Below are 20898 nucleotides of genomic sequence, written 5' to 3' on the forward strand. Positions count from 1 at the left end.
AAACACCATGGGACCATGGTCCAGCATTCTGTCTCCTAGAGATGAACGTACTTTGGTGCGAAAAGTGCAAATCAATCCCAGAACAACAGTAATGGACCTTGTGAAGATGCTGGAGGAAACAGGTACAAAAGTATCTATACCCACAGTAAAACGTGTCCTATATCTACATAACCTAAAATGCCGCTCAACAAGGAAGGAGCCACTGCTCCAAAACCACCATAAAAAAAGACAGACTACGGTTTGCAACTGCACATGGGGACAAAGATAGTACTTTTTGGAGAAATGTCCTCTGGTCTGATGAAACAAAAATGGCCATAATTGCCATAAAGACCAGCATTATGTTTTGGAGTAAAAGGGGGGTGGCTTGCAAGCTGAAGAACACCATCCCAACCATGAAGCACAGGGGTAGCAGCATCATGTTGTGGGGGTGCTTTGCTGCAGGAGGGACTGGTGCACTTCACAAAATAGATGGCATCATGAGGTAGTAAAATTATGTGGATATATTGAACAACATCTGAAGACATCAGTCAGGAAACTAAAGCTTGGTCGCAAATGGGTCTTCCAAATGGGCAACGACCCCAAGCATGCTTCCAAAGATGTGGAAAAATGGCTTAAGGACAACAAAGTCAGGGTATTGGAGTGGCCTTCACAAAGCCCTGACCTCAATCCTATAGAAATTTTGTGGGCAGAACTGAAAAAGCATGTGCAAGCAAGGAGGCCTACAAACCTGACTCAGTTACACCAGATCTGTTAGAAGGATTGGGCCAAAATTCACCCAATTTATTGTGGGAAGCTTGTGGAAGACTACCCGAAATGTTTGACCCAAGTTAAACAATTTAAAGGTAATGCTACCATATACTAATTGAGTGTATGTACATTTCTGACCCACTGGGAATGTGATGAAAGTTGAAAAAAGTTTAAATAAAACATTATCTCTACTATTATTCTGACATTTCACATTCTTAAAACAAAGTGGTGATCCTAACTAACCTAAAACAGGGAATTTTTACTAGGATTAAATGTCAGGAATTGTGAAAAAAAACTGAGTTTAAATGTACTTGGCTAAGGTGTATGTAAACTTCCGACTTCAACTGTATGCACAATGTAGCGAAAGTATAAACACAACATGTAACAATTTCAAATATTTTACTCCATTACAGTTCATATAAGGAAATCAGTCAATTGAAATAAACAAAATTAGGCCCTAATCCATGGATTTCACATGACTGGGCAGGGCTGCAGCCAATCAAAATGACTTTTTCCCCCACGAAAGGGCTTAACTACAGACAGAAATACTCCCCAGCACCCCCACCCCCGGGTGTGAAGGTCCTGGGCTGGCGTGGTTACACGTGGTTGTGAGGCCAGTTGGGCATACTGCCAAATTCTATAAAACGACAAGGGGGCAGCTTATGGTAAAGACATAAACATTTAATTCTCAGTCAGCATGCCAATTGCACACTCCCTCAAAACTTGAGACATCTGTGGCATTGTGTTGTGTGCAAAACTGCAGATTTTAAAGTGCTATTTTATTGTCCCTAGCACAAGGTGCACCTGTGTAATGATAATGCTGTTTAATCAGCTTCTTGATATTATCCACACCTGTCAGGTGGATGGATTATCTTTTTTTATACCCAAAAAATATCACGTTTACATAAGTATTCAGACCCTTTCTTCAGTGCTTTGTTGAAGCAACTTTTGACGCGATTACAGCCTCGAGTCCTCTTAGGTATGATGCTACAAGCTTGGGATACCTGTATTTGGGGTGTTTCACACATTCTTCTCTGCAGAAAAAAAAAATACTAAATTTCTCTGCAGATCCTCTCAAGCTCTGGTTGGATGGATAGAATCGCTGCACAACTATTTTCAGGTCTCTCCAGAGATGTTCAATCGGGTTCAAGTCCAGGCTCTGGCTGGGCCACTCAAGGACATTCAGAGACTTGTCCCAAAGCCACTCTTGCGTTGTCTTGGCTGTGTACTTAGGGTTGTTGTCCTGTTGGAAGGTAAACCTTCACCCCAGTCTGAGGTCCTGAGCACTCTGGAGCAGGTTTTCATTAAGGATCTCATTGTAATTTGCTCTGTTCATCTTTCCCTCGATCCTGGTGCCAGGTTTCCTTCAGACGTGGTGGTTAGCATTCAGTGCAAAGAGTTCAATCTTCGTTTCATCAAACCAGAGAATCTTGGTTTTCATGGTCTGAGAGTCCTTTAGGTGGCTTTTGGCAAACACCAAGCGGGCTGTCATGTGCCTTTTACTGAGGAGTGACTTCCATCTGGCCACTCTACCATAAAGGCCTGATTGGTGGAGTGCTGCAGAGATGGTTGTACTTCTGGAAGATTCTCCCATCTCCACAGATTAACTCTCGGGTTCTTGATCACCTCACAGACTAAGGTCCTTCTCCCCCAATTGCTCAGTTTGGCCGGGTGGCCAGCTCGAGGAAGAGTCTTGGTGGTTCCAAACTTCTTCCATTTAAGAATGATGGAGGCCACTGTGTTCTTGGGGACCTTCCATGATGCAGAAATTTTTTGGTACCCCTCCCCAGATCTTAGCCTCAACACAATCCTGTTCCAACAATTCCTTCGACCTCATGGCTTGGTTTTTGCTCTGACATGTTGGACCTTGAATAGACAGGTGTGTGCCTTTCCAAATCATATCTAATCAATTGAATGGTGGACTCCATTCAAGTTGTAGAAACATCTCAAGGATGATCAATGGAAACAGGATGCACCTGAGCTCAATTTCAAGTCTTATAGCAAAGAGTCTGAATACTCACATAAATAATGTATTTCAGTTGTTTTTTTTATATACATTTGCAAATATTTCAAAATAACTTTTTTGCTTTGTCATTTGACGGGGTATTTTGTGTAGATTTATATTTTTATTTTTTAATCCATTTTAGAATAAGGCTGTAACGTAACAAGATGTGGAAAAGTGAAGAGGTCTGAATACTTTCCAAATGCACTGTTTTTGTTGAGTGTATGGGCAGAATTACTGGCTTACCTTAATTAGGTAACATCTCCAAAACAAAGGTCATGTGGTTTGGTAAGAAGAATGACCCACTCCCCACAGGTGTGATTACAACCTCTGAGGGTTTAAAGCTTGAGGTATTCACCTCATACAAGTACTTGGGAGAATGGCTAGATGGTATACTGTCCTTCTCTCAGCACCTCACTGTAGACTAATAGGTGATTTCTAATTTAACCAGTCAATTGTTTTATTAAATTAAAAATCAGGAAATCTAATCTATAGTATGGTCTTTTGGGGGAAGGATTATTGACATTTATATCTAATAGCGTAATTGAGAGATAATACCAACTCCATAAAGCAAATATTTGTGTCAAATGAAGCGTTACTGCTTACTCTGAAATATGGGTAGTATTTTGATTTTTCTTATATTATTTTATTAATATTGAAAAATATAAAGATGAATATAGAAAATGTGGAAATATTTCTATATATCGTTGAGCATAATATACTTTATGGGCATATCAATTTTCCAGAGTGGGATCTCTGCTAGTTTTAAAGTCATGGCCCTTTTTCTACAGAGAAATTGGTACAGTAGACAATGTAACCAATCACAGCCCTCCTTTTACTTGTATCATTGCACATCCTGAAAATCACCAACAGAAGGTCACAATTTTTTGTCCATTTTCACATTCACAACACTTACTGAAATTGAGCCAAACGTGTTGAATATTTGTAACCAGGATTTGACAGTGACGTCTACATTGGACACTTATAGTATTGACATTTTTTGAAATTACAATGAAAAATGTATAAAAAATGAAAATGGGTAAGGCCAAACTGCTATTAATATGCTGACATTGATTCATTATTTCTCTATTACACTTTGATACAAAAATCAATATTTGTCAACAATCCTCCCACACAGAACCTTTCTATGGATTAAAGTTTGTGAAAATCCCCCAAAATCTGGGCCTTTTTTTGTCCTGGTTTCATGAGGAATCACCCTACAGTGTTTGAAATCATTCAAGGAGTTAAACAGACCCAAAAAATGAGAAAAAAAGCTTTATTTAAAAGTACAAAAACAGACATCTATTTACAGGAATAATTTACCTCCTTGTTTTCAATCGAAACAGAAACAAAAATTATTGTATTTGTACAGGAGGGTATTTCATTAAATGCAACAAGTAAATAAATGAATGTAAATCAAATAATTTAGATGTTGAAAATACAATTTACAGAAAATCAAATAAATATTGAAGTTCAAATAAAATACATACTAGTTAGCAGAGTAATGAAAGGTCACAAATGGTACGGTTTCTCTTCAAAGTGCAGCCTCGTTATTTTATTTACACTCATCATCAGCTCGAAAGCAGTATAATAGAACTATCATGCCTCATTAACTACCACAAACTAGACAAATTACCGTCTAATTTAGTGTCGTTGTGGCTGTGCATTAAAACTTGAGATCCCATTCACTGTGAAAGTCCACACGATAACTTTTTAGTTTTTTAGTTAACATACAATTGTGTGATACAAAGTGGAACATGGTGAGTTTATTTTATCTTCATTTAACTAGGCAAGTCAGTTAAGAACAAATTCTTACTTTCAATGATGGCCTAGGAACAGTGGGTTAACTGCCTGTTCAGGGGCAGAACGACAGATTTGTACCTTGTCAGCTCGGGGGTTTGAACTTGCAACCTTCCGGTGACTAGTCCAACGCTCTAACCACTAGGCTACCCTGCCGTGAAAGCATAACATCCATTGTATTACAACTGTTATTCTTTCACCCACCACCACCTTGGTTACTCATTTGAATGTTGACGTATACAAAGTACTACTTTGGAGCAGCATACTTTATATGTCATGGAACTGTTTTACCAATTTAGAAGTACATCTGCTGGACATTTAACATGTATGTTCTGTGTCCGTTTATGGCAAATAGCTTGTAGGACTGACAGAACAAATATAGGAAAGATGTGTAGGCCTACATAAAACATAATGTAGATATAAATCAGGTGAAGAATATACAATCATTTAACCGCGGCAGCCTAAAAGGCAACATATAGCAAAACGTACAAGATAAACATTTAGAAAAGTGCCCACTTGGTTTCTGAACTATCTATCCAATTTCCTTACCGTTGCATTATAATGGCCCATATCAGAAAAGATGCAATCAACCATGGCAGAAATACATCTTATTTACATTGCCCTCTAGTTTCTAGCAGTTCCATTACAGTGCCCTGTGCATATGAATTTGCCGTAGTCATTGTTCAATCCAACTCTAGGAGCAAGGTTCTTTATTTCTCGATCGAGGGTACGGAAGGATAACACAGCCACCTGCTGTGCAGGAAGAACATAACTACTCCTGCTTCCATACTCCATCTTCAACTGGCAGAGCCATGTGTAGATGTGTATGAATCTTTAGTGAGTTTCAATACAACTAGGGAGGGAAATGCAGCTTGGGGCACATAGAAATGCATCTACTTTGTTTATTTTGACACAAAAGTATATGTTTGCACTCAAATTTGAGTCAAACAGTATTGTGGCTTTGTTTAGAACAGAATTGAATGAAATTGAAAGCAATAACTAACGCATAAAAGTTTTATAAATTGATATGCAAGTGGACTGCAAAAGTCTCCAAAACAATTTGATCATTAATAATGTGCTTATTCACAGCATTTATAAAGACTACCAGCAGAGGTCAGTGTAAAGCTCAGAAAAGGGTGCTAAATAATTCAAGTGTTTTCACCTCAACTGTAATTTCATAACTTGCATTCTGCTGTATATTCTCCTCCAAATTGTAATACTTGTATCTGTTTCATAGCTGTCACAAAAGCATCAACTCAAACTTCAAAAGTCTTTGAGTTTAGCAATGTGATACAAACGTAACTTCCTTATAATAGCATGTGGGCATATGGCAATTAGCTACCAAAGTCTTTCCTATCAAAATATACCCAATCCACCTACTCTAAAACAGTCATGACTGTAAACACAGACAGCCTAATTTGCAGACTAGCCGAGGGTAGTTTGCAGGTAATATTTATGAACTGACCTTAAAAAGACACAAATACAACTATAAAGTCAGCAGAACATATTCCTTATGATTTAATCGATGCTATAGGTAATAATTGTACTATCCTGCTGAGATAGGCCAGAAAATAAGAATAATTTTACGTCAGGGGATGATTACAAGATCACACCACTCCCAGGTATTTAATATACCTATAATAAAAGCAACAATTATAGAAAAATGCACACATATATAAAAAGACATGGGAATTAAAGTGTAATAACAAATATGCCAAATGAAAACACAAGATGAGAATGATAAGAGCACAGCAATGGCCCTGCCTGAAATAGCAGAGAGCCATGCAGCAGCAAAGTCCCCCTTTGTGATCTTTACAGCTAAAAAACAGGGGAGGAAAGGAAGTCATGTCCACTGGGGGTAAGAGAAAACCTTGACAAGAGCCAACTCTAGACTTCACTCGTGACGAACTTCGATAAGGGCTGAAATGCAAAAACTATAGATTCTAGATAATGATCTAGAACTGAAACTTAGACCCTTCAAAAAGCATACTCAACCTGTGCTTGTTTATGGGTAACACTTGAAGCTAACGTGCCATTGGATTTGGTCGTGACACCATTCCTAGAGTTTTTTTTCTCTTGGGTTTTATGCCGGGATTCCTCTTACCCAAAAGTCTGTGTCGAAAGCATTTGTGTTCAATGTCTACCGTTTCAGAGAGTTACCAACACCGACAGCAGCACTTCCAGACAACCCAACAGTAGGAATGATTTCTAAGAGGACAGAGTTCTCAATGTCAAGTGACAGGAGGCAGTTGAGCTTCCATTTTCCTTATCTTGCATTGAAACTAAAATAGAGGGTCTACCTTAAGTCTGTAATATACAGGAATTCATTGAATTGCATTTCATTTGTCAAGGCAGCTCCCATTGTCACTACATCCAATATGGATTACCTAACATGAAATATGGCATAGCATGGGGAGGAAAGTTCAGAGGCAAACAATCATAGGTAAATGCTTGTCTTATTATCATAAAATAAATATGCCACCCTTGGCAATAGTTATAAACTCGCTGCAACTTTAGCAATTCTGGGATAGACCACAAACTATGATCAGCATCATACAATCTCCCATTGCTAAAGTAATACACAAATGGACTGCAGTATTTCCCAAAAAGATGCTTCAGGTGTCCAATGATTTTAGATGTAAATTTGCAGCTATATGATTTAACATTTGCAAACCAAGTGATTTTGGTACTATTACACCATGATCTAACAGTTTAATAGTAAATGCTGTTCAAGGATCTGTCATTTGTCTGATGTAGCCTAATTTGTATTTGACTTGTACTGTAGATTTAGTTCCTCACAGCTGTAAGGAGGATAACCCATGAGTATGTTTGTATTATTTTATGTAGGCTATGCTATAATGCTATATACCTGCAAGTCTAATCTACAGTCTAAACCAGGTAAAAGTTTTCCTATGTCAAAAGGGCCTGGTTCATCCAACTAAACATGCTTGGTCAGTTCTCAAATATATATATTTTTTTTTTTACGGTTTTCAAGCTGTCCTTGAAATTGGAAATATTAAAGCTTAAAATATTTTGAACATACTGCATGAGAGTGACAAAAAAAACAAATATTTGAATATTACTGAGAGATCATTCCGAGATCAGTTTAAGGCAAAAGCTTCAATGCCTCAATTTTCATTGAGACATTAGTGTATGCTTTCATATACAGAAGAAAGAAGGCTTTTAGGCTTAGATCAGCATTTTTTTGTTTGTTATTTTAAAATGTTTATAATCTATTAATACGGTAATTATTACAATAATATATTACTTTATACTCTGTAAATGCAAGATACCACAGGCATCAGAGCTGTCTCAGACCAGTGCTGCCATCGCGGGGTATAATATCAAGTATCCACTCACACTGTAGTATGAGCTAATCTCTGCCATCAGTCAAGGAGAGAGGGTCAGAGAGGCCCAATGCCCGGCCGGTGCTGGGGCGGTTGTAGCACAGTGCACAGACAATGTAGATTATGTACAGTATGTGAGAGAAAGAGTAGAGAATGAATGCAGCATCATATGTTGTTATCATTACACAGAGCTAGTGGCCACCCCACCCCCTTCCCTCAGTCTAATTACTGAGCTTCCTCTCAGCATGGGTCAGGTGCAATTGTTTTCAGGCTGGATCGGGTCAGAACCGGTAAGGACCAGGCAGGACGGGGAGACGAGAGCTCAGTTCTGTCACAACTAGGAGGGAGCTGAGAAGGAGGTTGGGCTGGAGTTGTGGTTGTTTGTAGACTTGATGATGGTGATGACGCTGGTGGTGGCCACCTTGCCTGGTGAGAGAGGCCCGCAGGTGACAGTCCGGGCGAAGCACTGCAGGGCCTCATACTTGGCGCGCAGGGCGTCCAGCTCCAGCCTCATGCTGGCGTTCTCCCGGGCCAGCTTGTCTACCTCGTGTTGCAGATCCTGCTTCTGCCTCTCCAGCTCCTCCTTCTGGGTGACCCGCTTGATGCGGCAGCTGGCGGCGTAGCCCCGGTTCTTCAGGGTCCTCCGCCGCTGCTTCAGCCGCACCACGTCCTCCTTGGTCAGCCCACGCAGGTGTGTGTTGAGCTCACGCACCGACATGGCCACCAGCTCGTCATCACAGAGGGCCGGAGCATTCTCACCCACCTCCTTCTTAACCTGCAACAGAGACCGCCATTGATGAGATTCTGGACCTTTCCTGAACTCATCATTCACATTAAAAGATACAGTGTACGAATACAAAATTACCTTTAAAGTCTTGTTTCCTTTAAACTGAGTCGTCATACCCTGCATGCATAAACTGGCCAGAATCCCACAGACGTCACACTGCAAAACAAAGGGGAAATTGTGATTGGAATAAAAAAAAATGTATTCAAATATATTTGTATGCATAATGTAGTGTATTCGTTGTGAAATTAAAGTGTTATGCGTGTAGCCAAGTTCAGATACAGCCCTCCTAAGAAGCCACTCCCCTTTCCCAAGAACTCTATTGATGAGATCCCACAACAACATTCATGAGTTAGTTACGTCATCTGCAACCAGCTCAGTAGATTTTCTAGTAACAGAGACTGCCAGCAGAGGTCAGCATCACACTGAAAGATGATAATGAATACACAGACTGTTGGGCAAACCTGTTTACTTGCTGCTGTAGGGAGGGCCCTATCAATGTAGTTCACTAGACCGTAGCAAGACCGCAAGAATAGAAACAGGTCAGCTCTCACCACACAGCTTGTCTGAGCCCTCTGCTTAGAAACTGGGCATGGCCTATTTTGGTCAAAATTGTTTTTGGAAAAAGGCCTATCTGAACACTACAGTGAAACACATGCCTTTGAGACTGCTGCCATGGCCAAAAAGAGAGAGAATGCTGTGTGCCTGACTGTGAATAAAGGCCTACATTCTCCCAAGGCTCCATTTCAGCACCCTGACTTGCTCCCTAGGCGATGGCTGCCATGGAAACGCCCTGAAAATGGGTTTGGGAGTATAGTCACATGGTCAGCCAAAGGGTAAACACGTCTCATTCATAACCCTGTCATACACATGGTAGACATTACACGGGCAGGTCAGCTTGAAGAACTAAGTGAGGATCACCAATAGTTTAGGGAGTGTGTACAATAACAGTCTCATAAACTCTGAACATTGGCTCCCTATTTTCCACTTCCCTCAGACCTAATGCATAGTCTCTCTTAAGATACAGTACTATTTAACCTAACATGGCCTACATTGACTCGTATGAGTTTCCTCTTTATAACACAGAACAAATGCCTATGTCAACAGTAAAACTACCCAACAAACACAAGCTTACATTTATGGTCATACTGAACTTTATAGTCCTGTAGATATGTGGGAAATTCCAGAAGATCGCGTGTCACAGAGGAATAGTTTCCCTTACAGTCATGGGTGTATTTTTGTAGTGAGACAATGTACTCTATTTGGTTTCAGACTTGTGTCTGCTCGTCTGGCTCGTATTACACTGGGCTTTCCTGAGCTGCTACATGCCCTTATTTAACGCTGCTGGGTATATTTAGCTCACTGTGCTGCTGACGCAAAATTCTGCCAGCTAAACAATTTAGGTGAACATGTGATACCTCATTAAAAAGGCCAAATATTCCATCCAGCGCTTTGAGCTGCACTTTCTCGAACAAGATACAACAACCGAAAGGGTGAGGTTTTAATGACTATTCCTTTAGGGAAGTTCATCTCATGCCCCTGGAAGTAAATATAGATCGCTGATCACAGCAGTTTCTGACAGCTGTTGCTGGGTTGACCTTGTGTTGAAGAGCTGAAGTGGTTGCACTGTATCTACAATAGAAATACTGTTCTTGCATCGAAAGTCTTAGTCAGAGCTCCTAAGTGGAAAGGGGCAGAATGCCAAATGATTGGTCCGATGATAATGGAAAGTTCACTGGCTTTGGCACTGAAGCAGAACAGATCACTAATAAGTTCTTAGTCAGCCATCTGTTTTGTCTTTTGTAAAACCACACCGGAGGTACAGCCTATGCCTGGCCGCATGTTTCTGTAATGAAGGGATACATGAATGTGGAGAGACGACACACACAATCCTAACTTGGAAAATGAACCAATAGATTCTTCTGTTTTGTGTATATTTAAGAACCACATGAAAACATGTTTGGTGAACCATCACGTCTGGTACTTGTTTTGGCCATCCCCTTTGAACCTTATTTGAAATTCACTTGGGTTTTCAACTTAACTATAGGAAAAAGAGTAGAGAATAGCATACAGCATTGCCTTATTTTGGCACATGCATGCAACTTTGAATCAAGCACTGCACGGCCAGCCAAAAATGTAAGACAACGTTCTAGCAAGTTGGCTGAAAGAGCCTGTTTTGAACTGTTGCATCAGGGGGGAGACCCTGGGTAATATTCCGTGAGACTTAGACCTGAGACTGAGAATATCATGAAATGGGATGGAAAAAAGCCTCCCTCTCCATACACGGGGTGCTCAAGCTTTACAGCTCAGAGGCCACGTTGTTTCCTTCAAATTCCTTCTGCATGTGCTCCTCTCTGTTGTTGCAAATGGCACTAGGTCGAGCTCTTAAGGTCCCACTTTGCTGCTTTCCTTCTTCCAGAGAAGAAAAGAGCAGTAATGTCCAAAGACCAAATCTCTGTTTTGATCATCTTTCAGGGTGAGCAACAGGCACATTTTACAATTCAGTACCGCTTTTGACTGTGCACATTTGACGATCCACCAGAAAACGATTTCCCTTTTCACCTTTTTGAGTGCTTCGACTCGTGTCGGAGAAGACCTCAAAGTAAAGCCATAGAAGGTGGCTGAATTGTGGATAACATAACCACATTCCTGACTGAGCACACAGACAAACACAAAGGAAAGAGGCCCCAAGTTTCAATTGGGAGGATAAATGTATTCAGAATACATCCTGTGTAATGCACCCATCTCTGAGAGGAGGGCTTAGTCTACTCAGATGTAAAGACGTCGCTGTAAAATCTTATAACAGTCTGGAATTCAGATGCGTCTCATATCTAAGTCTAACAACAGCCAGAATGAATCAAGTGTTGACGACTAACAGGGATACAGAGTAGGACTATCCTTAATTTGCATCCTGTAGCACAAATTCCAAAAAGTTCTGGGACACTAAAGTCAATGGAGAATAAGAACACCTCCTCACAGTTGCCCACTACACCGAGGCTAGGAGACACCGTCACCATCGATAAATCCACGATAATTGAGAATTTAAATAAGCATTTTTCTACGGCTGGCCATGTTTTCCACCTGGCTACCCTTACCCCAGTCAACAGCCCTACACCCCCCACAGTAACTTGCCCAAACCTCCCCCATTTCTCCTTCACCCAAATCCAGATAGCTGATGTTCTGAAATAGTTGCAAAACCTGGACTCATACAAATCAACTGGGCTAGACAATCTGGACCCTCTCTTTCTAAAATTATCCGCCGCAATTGTTGCAACCCTTATTATTAGCCTATTCAACCTCTCCTTCGTATCGTCTGAGATCCACAAAGATTGGAAAGCTGCCACGGTCATCCCACTCTTCAAAAGGGGAGAGACTCTAGACCCAAACTGTTACAGACCTATATCTATCCCACCCTGCCTTTCTAAGGTCTTTGAAAGCCAAGTTAACAAACAAATCACCGACCATTTCGAATCCCAATCTGGGAATCCCGAATCTCCGCTATGCAATCTGGTTTCCGAGCTGGTCATGGGTGCACCTCAGCCACGCTAAACGATATCATAACCGCCATTGATAAAAGACAATACTGTGCAGCCGTATTCATCGACCTGGCCAAGGCTTTCGACTCGGTCAATCACCACTTTCTTATCGGCAGACTCAATAGCCTTGGTTTCTCAAATGACTGCCTCGCCTGGTTCACCAACTACTTCTCAAACAGAGTTCAGTGTGTCAAAATCACAGGGCCAAAATCACAGGGCCTGTTGTCCGAAAACTGATAGAGACATACCCCAAGCGACTTACAGCTGTAATTGCAGAAAAAGGTGGCGCTACAAAGTATTAACTTAAGGGGGCTGAATAATTTTGCACACCCAATTTTTCAGTTTTTGATTTGTTAAAAAAGTTTGAAATATCCAATAAATGTTGTTCCACTTCATGATTGTGTCCCACTTGTTGTTGATTCTTCACAAAAAATACAGTTTTATATCTTTATGTTTGAAGCCTGAAATGTGGCAAAAGGTCGCAAAGTTCAAGGGGGCCGAATACTTTCGCAAGGCACTGTATATTTCACTGGTCACCCCCAAAGCCTATTCCTTCTTTGGCCACCTTTCCTTCCAGTTCTCTGCTGCCAATGACTGGAAAAAAATGCAAAACATCCCCGAAGCTGGAGACTCATATCTCCCTCACTAACTTTAAACATCAGCTGTCAGAGCAGCTCACGGAGCATTGTACAACCATCTACCTCATCCGCATATTGTTATTTATTTTTTTGCTCCTTTGCACCCCAGTTTCTCTACTTGTACCTTCATCTTCTGCACATCTATCACTCCAGTGTTTAATTGCTAAATTGTAATTACTTCGCCACTACGGCCTATTTATTGCCTTACCTCCCTAATCGTATCTCATTTGCAAACACTGTATATAGATGTACAGTCAATAACACCATTAAAACGTTTGTTTATTCCATGTGTAACTCTGTGTTGTTGTTTCTGTCGCACTGCTTTGCTTTATCTTGGACAGGTCGCAGTTGTAAATTAGAACTTGTTCTCAACTGGCCTACCTGGTTAAATAAAGGTGAAATAAAAAATTAAATTAAAATAAATAACTTAGTTTGACAACACTTAAGTTTCCATGGTGAGAGAGGGAGCATTTACACACACGGTGGTGGCTAAACAGATGGAAAAAATGAAGTATTTTCTGGCCACGGGAAAGGCCTGATGATTTCAGCACCATATTTCATCAGCTCACGTAGTCCAGATCATGAGGAAATTACTCATCGTATCAAAGCACACAAGTCCAACTGACAACATTACTGTAGGCTCCGGATGCAGCCCACTGGTAATAATCACTGTTCTCTGCCCATTTGAACTCTGTTGGAAAAAGTGAACATAACCTTTGTCATAGTTTGTTGTTTTGTCATTCAGTGTAATTGACATTAATGACTTGCTCAAAGCTTGAGCCAAGAACTAGGGCTATAGCTTTGCTAAAATACTCTAGAATGAGTTTTACTGCATATTAAATCAGCACCACAGTATCAGCCCAGAGAGTAACCATTAATAATGGACAAATAACTGCCGTTTAAGCACTGATCATGACCTGGCTAGAAAAACAAACCAATAAGCTGCAGGCATGTTATGGTATTAGTCCAGAGACAATGTGTGAAATGTGACTCCATTTAGTTTTTGTCATTCAGACATAAGCTCAAATTCAAGTCTGTGTGCTTGGTTTATGACAGGTACTGCTCTGGGGCCTGACTTTTCGCTAAAATAAACAGCACATCAAAGAGCTGAGTGCTCAGGTCCTAGTGATAGATGAAGTGTTGGCTTGTCTTGGCTGCTTGTTTTCCTTCTCTTTTCTATTAGTTTTGGAGTTTGGGTTCCTCAAAGAGGAGAGAGAGCTTGATGGAGCTCCCTTCTGTTCAGAATGTCTCCTCTGTTTTCTCAGAGAGTTGGGGAGGAGAGAGTCTTCCTCCAGACTATGCTGTGGTGGTGCACTCTGCTCTGCACTCCAGCGCAGCACATTTGGGGAGATGTTATGTAAAGGAAATGGAGAGCATAGCCGAGCCATGAGTCATGCTGTTTACTGGTAAGAACTAGGACGACCGGCAGGGAATCACACCCTCCCAAACTGAGGTTTCCTGGAAAATCCCGTTGTTTCGCAGAAGGAAAAGTACAGGAAACGGCTGGCATAACCGCCGGAACTTTTTTGCGGAAAAGGGAGGAGAGGTAGATATCGGAGTGAAGCGACATTCCAGCTGAGGACATAGGGATTCAAAAGAATGTCAAGTACACACACAGCAAGGACAAATCTGTCCAGTTATTACCTAACTAAAGCCATTCCATAGTACACATTGAATAACAATGAAGATCAATGAGAAAACAAATCACTATTACATTTTCCAACTTCAAATAACAAAGGGCTTCAGTACTTGTTAACACAAGAGACTTGAGATTACATCAGCAGGAGAAAAACGACAGTCATTAATCCAATCCCGGCTCTCCATTAAGTTGTTAATATTCTTATTCAGTCTGAGTACCCAAGTTCTCAGATGTAAAAGTGAGAAAGTTCCAGACATGAATCATTGTTTACTGTATACCACCTAATACCAATGTTACAAAGACAAGGCACTTTACTCGAGACGATCCCTCCACGCCCCCAGACCACAGTGTGGCGAGAGCACTGGTCTGAGATCCAGGAAGTCATCTAGAAAAGCGGGAATGGGCTGGGTGCAGATCCTGGTGGTTGGTACAACACAGGCACCTAAGGGGCACTTGTGGAGAGATGCCAATGTATATCTCTCCATGCTTCAGCGTAAGCTTGTTAATGTGACTGTTAATCTGTACATGTAATACAGTACTGTAAATATTTGTCATCTGTCATGTCTGTGTAATTCTTCTTCTTTGTCTCTAGAAATAAATGATCAGAACACATAGTAAGGAAATGAAGTTCCACAGTTAAAAAAGGAAGTTTACACATAAAAATATCTGACTCGGGTTTCCTTTTGAGTCATACCGTTTCACTAACCACAGTCATTTCACTTTCACAACACACTGCAAAACCCACAATAAGTACAGGGGGTGGTAGAGAACCCACAGAACACTCAATACTATTGAAACTGTGGGCATCATTAACCATTATGAGCATGTATACATCATATTGGGTAGGGAAGTGAGAGAGCAGAAGATGATAAACCCTCTCTCTCCTCCATTGGGAACCAAGCCACATGTTAACCTCATGACAGAGCATGGATATGATGCACTTGGTGTGGGAGGTCACCCCCACCACATATACCTCATCAACAGTGACTCAGTACATAGGCAGCCTCTTAGAAGAGATTTCAAGGCCCTCATACACTGTGGAAAGTTTTGGATGAGAAAGGACTCCTCTCATATTTTCCATATAAATCACAATGACAGTAAAGGTCAAATGTCCAAGAATATGATCCCGGTCTGGAGACATACAGTCAGCACCAAAATATGAAATTGATAAGGATTTATCTTTGTTTATTCTATAAAGCTGGGCAACGGGACAGAGGCAGAGACAAAGGTCGGCGTAGCAACAAGCTTTTTGTGTGTGTGTCATCTAAAAATTATTGCTTTGACAGCAGGCCCGTAGATTCAATTTCATATTGGCCTGCGACACTGCGGCTTCCAAACGAGATTCTGCTGAACCAGGGCCGACTATGGCACTCTCTCCTCTCTCTACTGTCAAACCAGGGTATAGGATAAAGAACGAAATCACTGATACAGCACTAACAATGTCTTTGGGAATGTCTACAGTAGTATTCAATAGGACACAGCACCACACTAGACACTATCCTTCAGAAAGTATTCATACCCTTGACTTATTCCACAAATATTGTTGTCTTACAGCCGGAGTTCAAAATGGATTAGATTTTTCTCAACCATTTACATACAGTAGCCCACAACGGTATAGTGAAAACATGTTTTTAGACATTTTTGCTAATTAATTGAAAATTAAATATCTCATATACATACAGTACCAGTCAAAAGTTGGGACACACCTTCTTCCTTGAATGAGTAGGTGTGTCCCAAATTTTGACTGGCACTGTAAGTATTCACACTCCTGAGTAAATACTTTGTCAAATCACCTTAGGCAGCGATTACAGCTGTGTCTTTCTGGGTAAGTCTCTAAAGCCTTGTTCACACTGCAGGCTTTAACGCTCAAATCAGTTGTGTTCAGACAGCAGTCATTTGCTGACATGGCTACGCTTGTTGTCATACTCCCGATGGGTGTGTGCATGGTGGTGTAGGCTGATTGATGGTGGCGCTCGTGCTTCCCATCACTCTGAAGTTATGTAGTAAGCGAAGGTGAAAATACCCGCCATGAATGTTTCCCAGTTGCTTGAATGTTAAAAATCAGTGTAAGAACACAAATCCTCAAAAGGATAGGATGGCCCAACTTTCAAAATAAGTCCTTTTTGGCTAGCCAAGGTAGTCAACTAGCTAGCTAGGTAGCTGTTTAGCACATTCACTAATTTGTTTGTAAACAATTAACAAGCTAATTAGCTACCACATGTTCTTGTCAAACTGTCAACAGAGTAGCTCGCAAGCAACATGATATGACCATTCAGACAAGTCACATGGCCACGAATCAGATTTGTATCGGACTTCAAACCAGCTACGAAGGTGGCTTGAAATATCCGACTCCATGTGGAGTTGAGACTGCAGGAAGAATAACAGATTTGAATCAGATATGCAAATAAATAGGATTTGAGACTTCAAACTACCAATGTGAACACAGCTTAAGAGCTTTCCACACTTGAATTGTGCAACATTTTCCTATTAATCTTCTCAAAATGCTTCAATCTCTGGCAAATTGCTAGATAACCATTTTCAGGTCTTGCCATAGGCTTTCAAGTAGATTCAAGTCAAACTGTAACTCTGCTACTCAGGAACATTCACTGTCTTCTTGGTAAGCAACTCCCGTGTAGATTTGGCCCTGTGTTTTAGCGGCGTATGGAAGGACATCTGTATCTTTGTAGTGACTGGGTGTATTGATACACCATCAAAAGTGTATTTAATAACTTCACTATGCTCAAAGTTATTTTCAACATCTATTTTTTTTTTACCCATCTACAAATAGGTGCCCTATGAATTGGAAAACCTCCCTGGTCTTGTATGTGTGGGGTGCAGCAATTAAGTAGTCATTCAAAAATCATGTTAAACACTATAGAGTACCACAGCATGAGTCATAATTCCCATTAAGGCCAGCAGTCAAACAAGGAAATGGTTCCAATCCTTTTTTCGCCATACATTTTTCCCATAGGGGATTTTAGAAACACTTAAAATAAGGGCTGCGTTTCATTTAGGCTTGTCCTGGAGTGACAAAAATAAAATGCTAATTCCAGTCTCAGCATGACAAATCCCCCGTGCACAAAGCAAGGGCCATACAGAAATGGTTTGTTGAGATCTGTGTGGAAGAACTTGACTGGCCTGTACAGAGCCCTGACCTCAACCCCATCGAACACCTTTGGGATGAATTGAAACGGTGACTGCGAGTCTGGCCTAATTGCCCAACATCAGTGCCCCACCTCACTAATGCTCTTGTGGCTGTATTTAAGCAAGCCTTTCCAGAAGAGTGGAGACGGTTATAGCAGCAAAAGAGGGACCATCTCCATATTAATGCCCATGATTGTGGAATGAGATGTTCAAAGAGCAAATGTCCACATACTTTTGGTCATGTTGTGTATTTAGGCATGCCATAACAAGACATTTCAGCTTCTACTAGTTAGTTAACTTGTAAACATAAAAAAAAAACTAATTCCAATGTACCCCTTTTACCAAAGAGTAGCATCTGTCTACCAAAATATACTATTGCTTACCTTAGCAGCGCAAACATAATTCCACGTTGACATTAAGGGGAATTGTGTGTAGTAGACCAGTGAAATCTCAATTTAATTCATTTTAAATTCAGGCTGTAACAACAAAATGTGGAACAAGTCAAGGGTGTGAATACTTTCTGAAGGCACTGTACATTGCAGATTCCTTCAAATAAACTGAACATAAATCTAACTTCGCCTGCAAATACTACATTTAAGGAAAATAAACACTACCATACTTGCTGATAATTACAGTAGCCCACACACTTAATGGCCTTGATATAGTAAAACAAGCAAAACGTATTATTACTCATGTCTGAATCAGGGGCAACGTTTTATAACTCGGCTCCGTCTTCATTATTTTTATCAGCTTTACTTTCCTCCTGGTGGTCTATCCCCACACCGTGCACTTTGACTCAGAATTCTAAAACCCAAACCACGTGTTGTTCCCTTCAATCGTAAACATAAAAGTAGGCTACCGTGCGCTGTGGACAACCATATGGATACAGTAATAGATCTCTGAAAATATTACACATTTTCAAGTTATTAAGAGGCAGAAGTAAAAGAATATCATTCAAAATATTACGATGGGTAAATAGATGGAATAAAAATTTTAAACATTCAGAAAAACACGATTTGTTAAATTGTTACAATTGAACGATTTCAAGAGTGAAAAAAGTTCATTTCTGGCGTTGTAAGCTGTTTCAAATTGTTATGATGGGCCTAAATAACATGTACCAAGTACGTTGATAACATGTCAATTAAATGTTTGGTTAAACCTGATCATACTTGTTGATAGATTCGATTTTACGCATGTGTCACCGTGATAGCATCAGCAATTTTAGAGAGGAATGTCAAAACATCTCCCAGAAAAGCGCTCGTACGCTCACCTTATGAAAGCGGATATTCTCGGTCGGAAAAGCTTGTGAAGTTTCCGTCCTATACGGGTTGAAGTTACTTGTCGCAATTCTGAAAGTAGTCCAGCAGTCGAACCGAAATGTGTCCCCGTACTAAATTAACTACAAAACAACAACAACAATGTATCAACATTCCACTTCGTGCTTCCGCAAGTATTTACGTCACCAACTCCTCGTGACCGCCCCCTCCATTCATGAAAATAACTTTCTGTTGACGTGAACAAGGCGGGAAACTATGGGAAGCTAGAAATAGACTGTTGACGCAGTTTGATAATAGCGAGATAATGTGTAGATTAAATCATTATTATACTAATGATGGCTATCCAACTATAAATAGTCTGTTAATACTTCACAAACAATGTCAGCACATGTTTTAGCTTTTTATAGGCCGATTCAATAATTCCATGCGCACCTGATTGCACAATGTTCGTTTTTCTGGTGACAAAATAACTATTAGAGAAGCCCTATCCCATATACTTTCTCATAATTTGACATCAGAGAATTAGCATTTTTTGAGGTAATGTGACCCTAAAATTACTGCCTCGCTGGTTAATAGAAGAACAGGCGCCATCTGTCTTTACCAATGTCCTGTCCTTCCAACGTTTATTTTCAGTTTTGCATTTATTAAAGGCTGCATAATGTTGAAGGCTCTGAGCCCAACTATAAACTAGCTTATTCAGCCTTCTTACTAACCTCTTACAGTATTGCCCCATTATCATGCAAGACAACATATAGTCTGAGAAGGGTGACAGACATTCTCTTAGGTGAAATGCTTTAGAAAAAAACATGACACATCTCCAAAAATAAACTAGTAGTATCCCTCCAACTAAGGACTCCCACAGCGTGCTTCTCAGTTCTTGTTGTAAGTCTACAAGAACAAGTCTGGTCATACACTGCATGTTTGTTTGTTTTTTAAACAGACAGATAAAATATTCTTCCAAAAATGATTTCCTCATTTTACTACTTCATGTTTTTAATGTGTATGTACATGATACACATTAACAGCCTAACTCTAGGGCTCATCTCATTGAACATCCTCAAACTGAGCACAGAGTTGATAAGCAATGCTTGTACACCTCAAGGCTGTCAAAAGACCATTTAGTGGCAAAATATCAGAATTGGACTGCCTATGTAAACGCAACCATAGACTGTGCTGCAGGTTTGTAAGGTTTGTAAATTACTAAATTATATTCATTTAAAAATCAACTTGCTCCTTACAGTATGCATTAATAAATTGGTTCAAATCAGGATGTCTTCAGTGAGGACCTCTCCATTACACTGTAAACTATAAGAAAAAAAGATTCCCACTAATTTCATAGCAAAGGAACTGACTAACTCCCATAGAGTTCACCCACTGTAGCTGGGCCTAGAGCCAGGAGGTTGGTATATGGTTGTATTTCTGTGGATGACCATTGCCTTCGGTGATTCAACACATGAGCGTTTTCCCCAGTAGAGGCATATGGACTAAATTGTACATTGATGTGCTGGGATCTCTCATGCAGAGTACATTTAAAGTTGATAGCAAATGCAGCTTATGAGATGAGTAATTACTCAAGTTTGTGTCATGGGTGGTTCTCATTCTAAAGCAATGCCCAAGCCTGCTTTATTAGAGCACATCTTGTCAACAGAATTAACATCAGGTTATGTTCGCAATATGCGTCTGTATCCCCCCCTGAGCATTCCTGTAATTAAAAATATAATTGAATGTGCACTGTGGCATGGGATTGTTTGGCTTGGTGTATAGTTGGGCTGTCGGCAATTCATTATTTTATTGATCATGTGGTCAATTTATTAGAAAAATGTGTCCCCCATGTTCCACTCCAGCAGTGTCGAAGCCTTTACCTGAGGCAGGACTTGTCTGTTCATGTCTTTGTTTTGACTAAATCAATATTACACAGTAGTGTACTGGGATATGAAACAATAAAGATCAGAGGAGGTGTTAGCTTTTATGCCCACGATATCCC

The 20898-nt window shown here is 40.4% G+C and overlaps 1 protein-coding gene across 1 annotated transcript; it reads right to left on the reverse strand.

Annotated features, from left to right (window-relative positions):
- Positions 1–4011: 4011 nt before the first annotated feature.
- Positions 4012–19083, reverse strand: LOC135554084 (transcription factor MafK-like). The gene is made up of 3 exons (XM_064986127.1): positions 18908–19083; positions 8762–8839; positions 4012–8671 (listed from the first exon to the last, which is right to left on the reverse strand). The coding sequence occupies exons 2-3, from the start codon at positions 8804–8806 to the stop codon at positions 8234–8236; spliced, it is 483 nt and encodes a 160-aa protein (XP_064842199.1). The 5' UTR covers positions 8807–8839; positions 18908–19083; the 3' UTR covers positions 4012–8233.
- Between the last annotated feature and the right edge of the window lie 1815 nt (positions 19084–20898).

Source organism: Oncorhynchus masou, chromosome 14 (genome assembly GCF_036934945.1).
Source record: "Oncorhynchus masou masou isolate Uvic2021 chromosome 14, UVic_Omas_1.1, whole genome shotgun sequence".
Lineage (NCBI taxonomy): Eukaryota > Metazoa > Chordata > Actinopteri > Salmoniformes > Salmonidae > Oncorhynchus > Oncorhynchus masou.

What these genes read in the sequence shown, in the direction of transcription:
- LOC135554084 (XM_064986127.1), bottom strand. Translation starts at nt 8,806, where the DNA reads ATGCAGGGTATGACGACTCAGTTTAAAGGAAACAAGACTTTAAAG. An exon ending in AAGGAAACAAGACTTTAAAG is followed by an intron (nt 8,672 to 8,761) that starts GTAATTTTGTAT and finishes TCTCTGTTGCAG; the next exon opens with GTTAAGAAGGAGGTGGGTGA.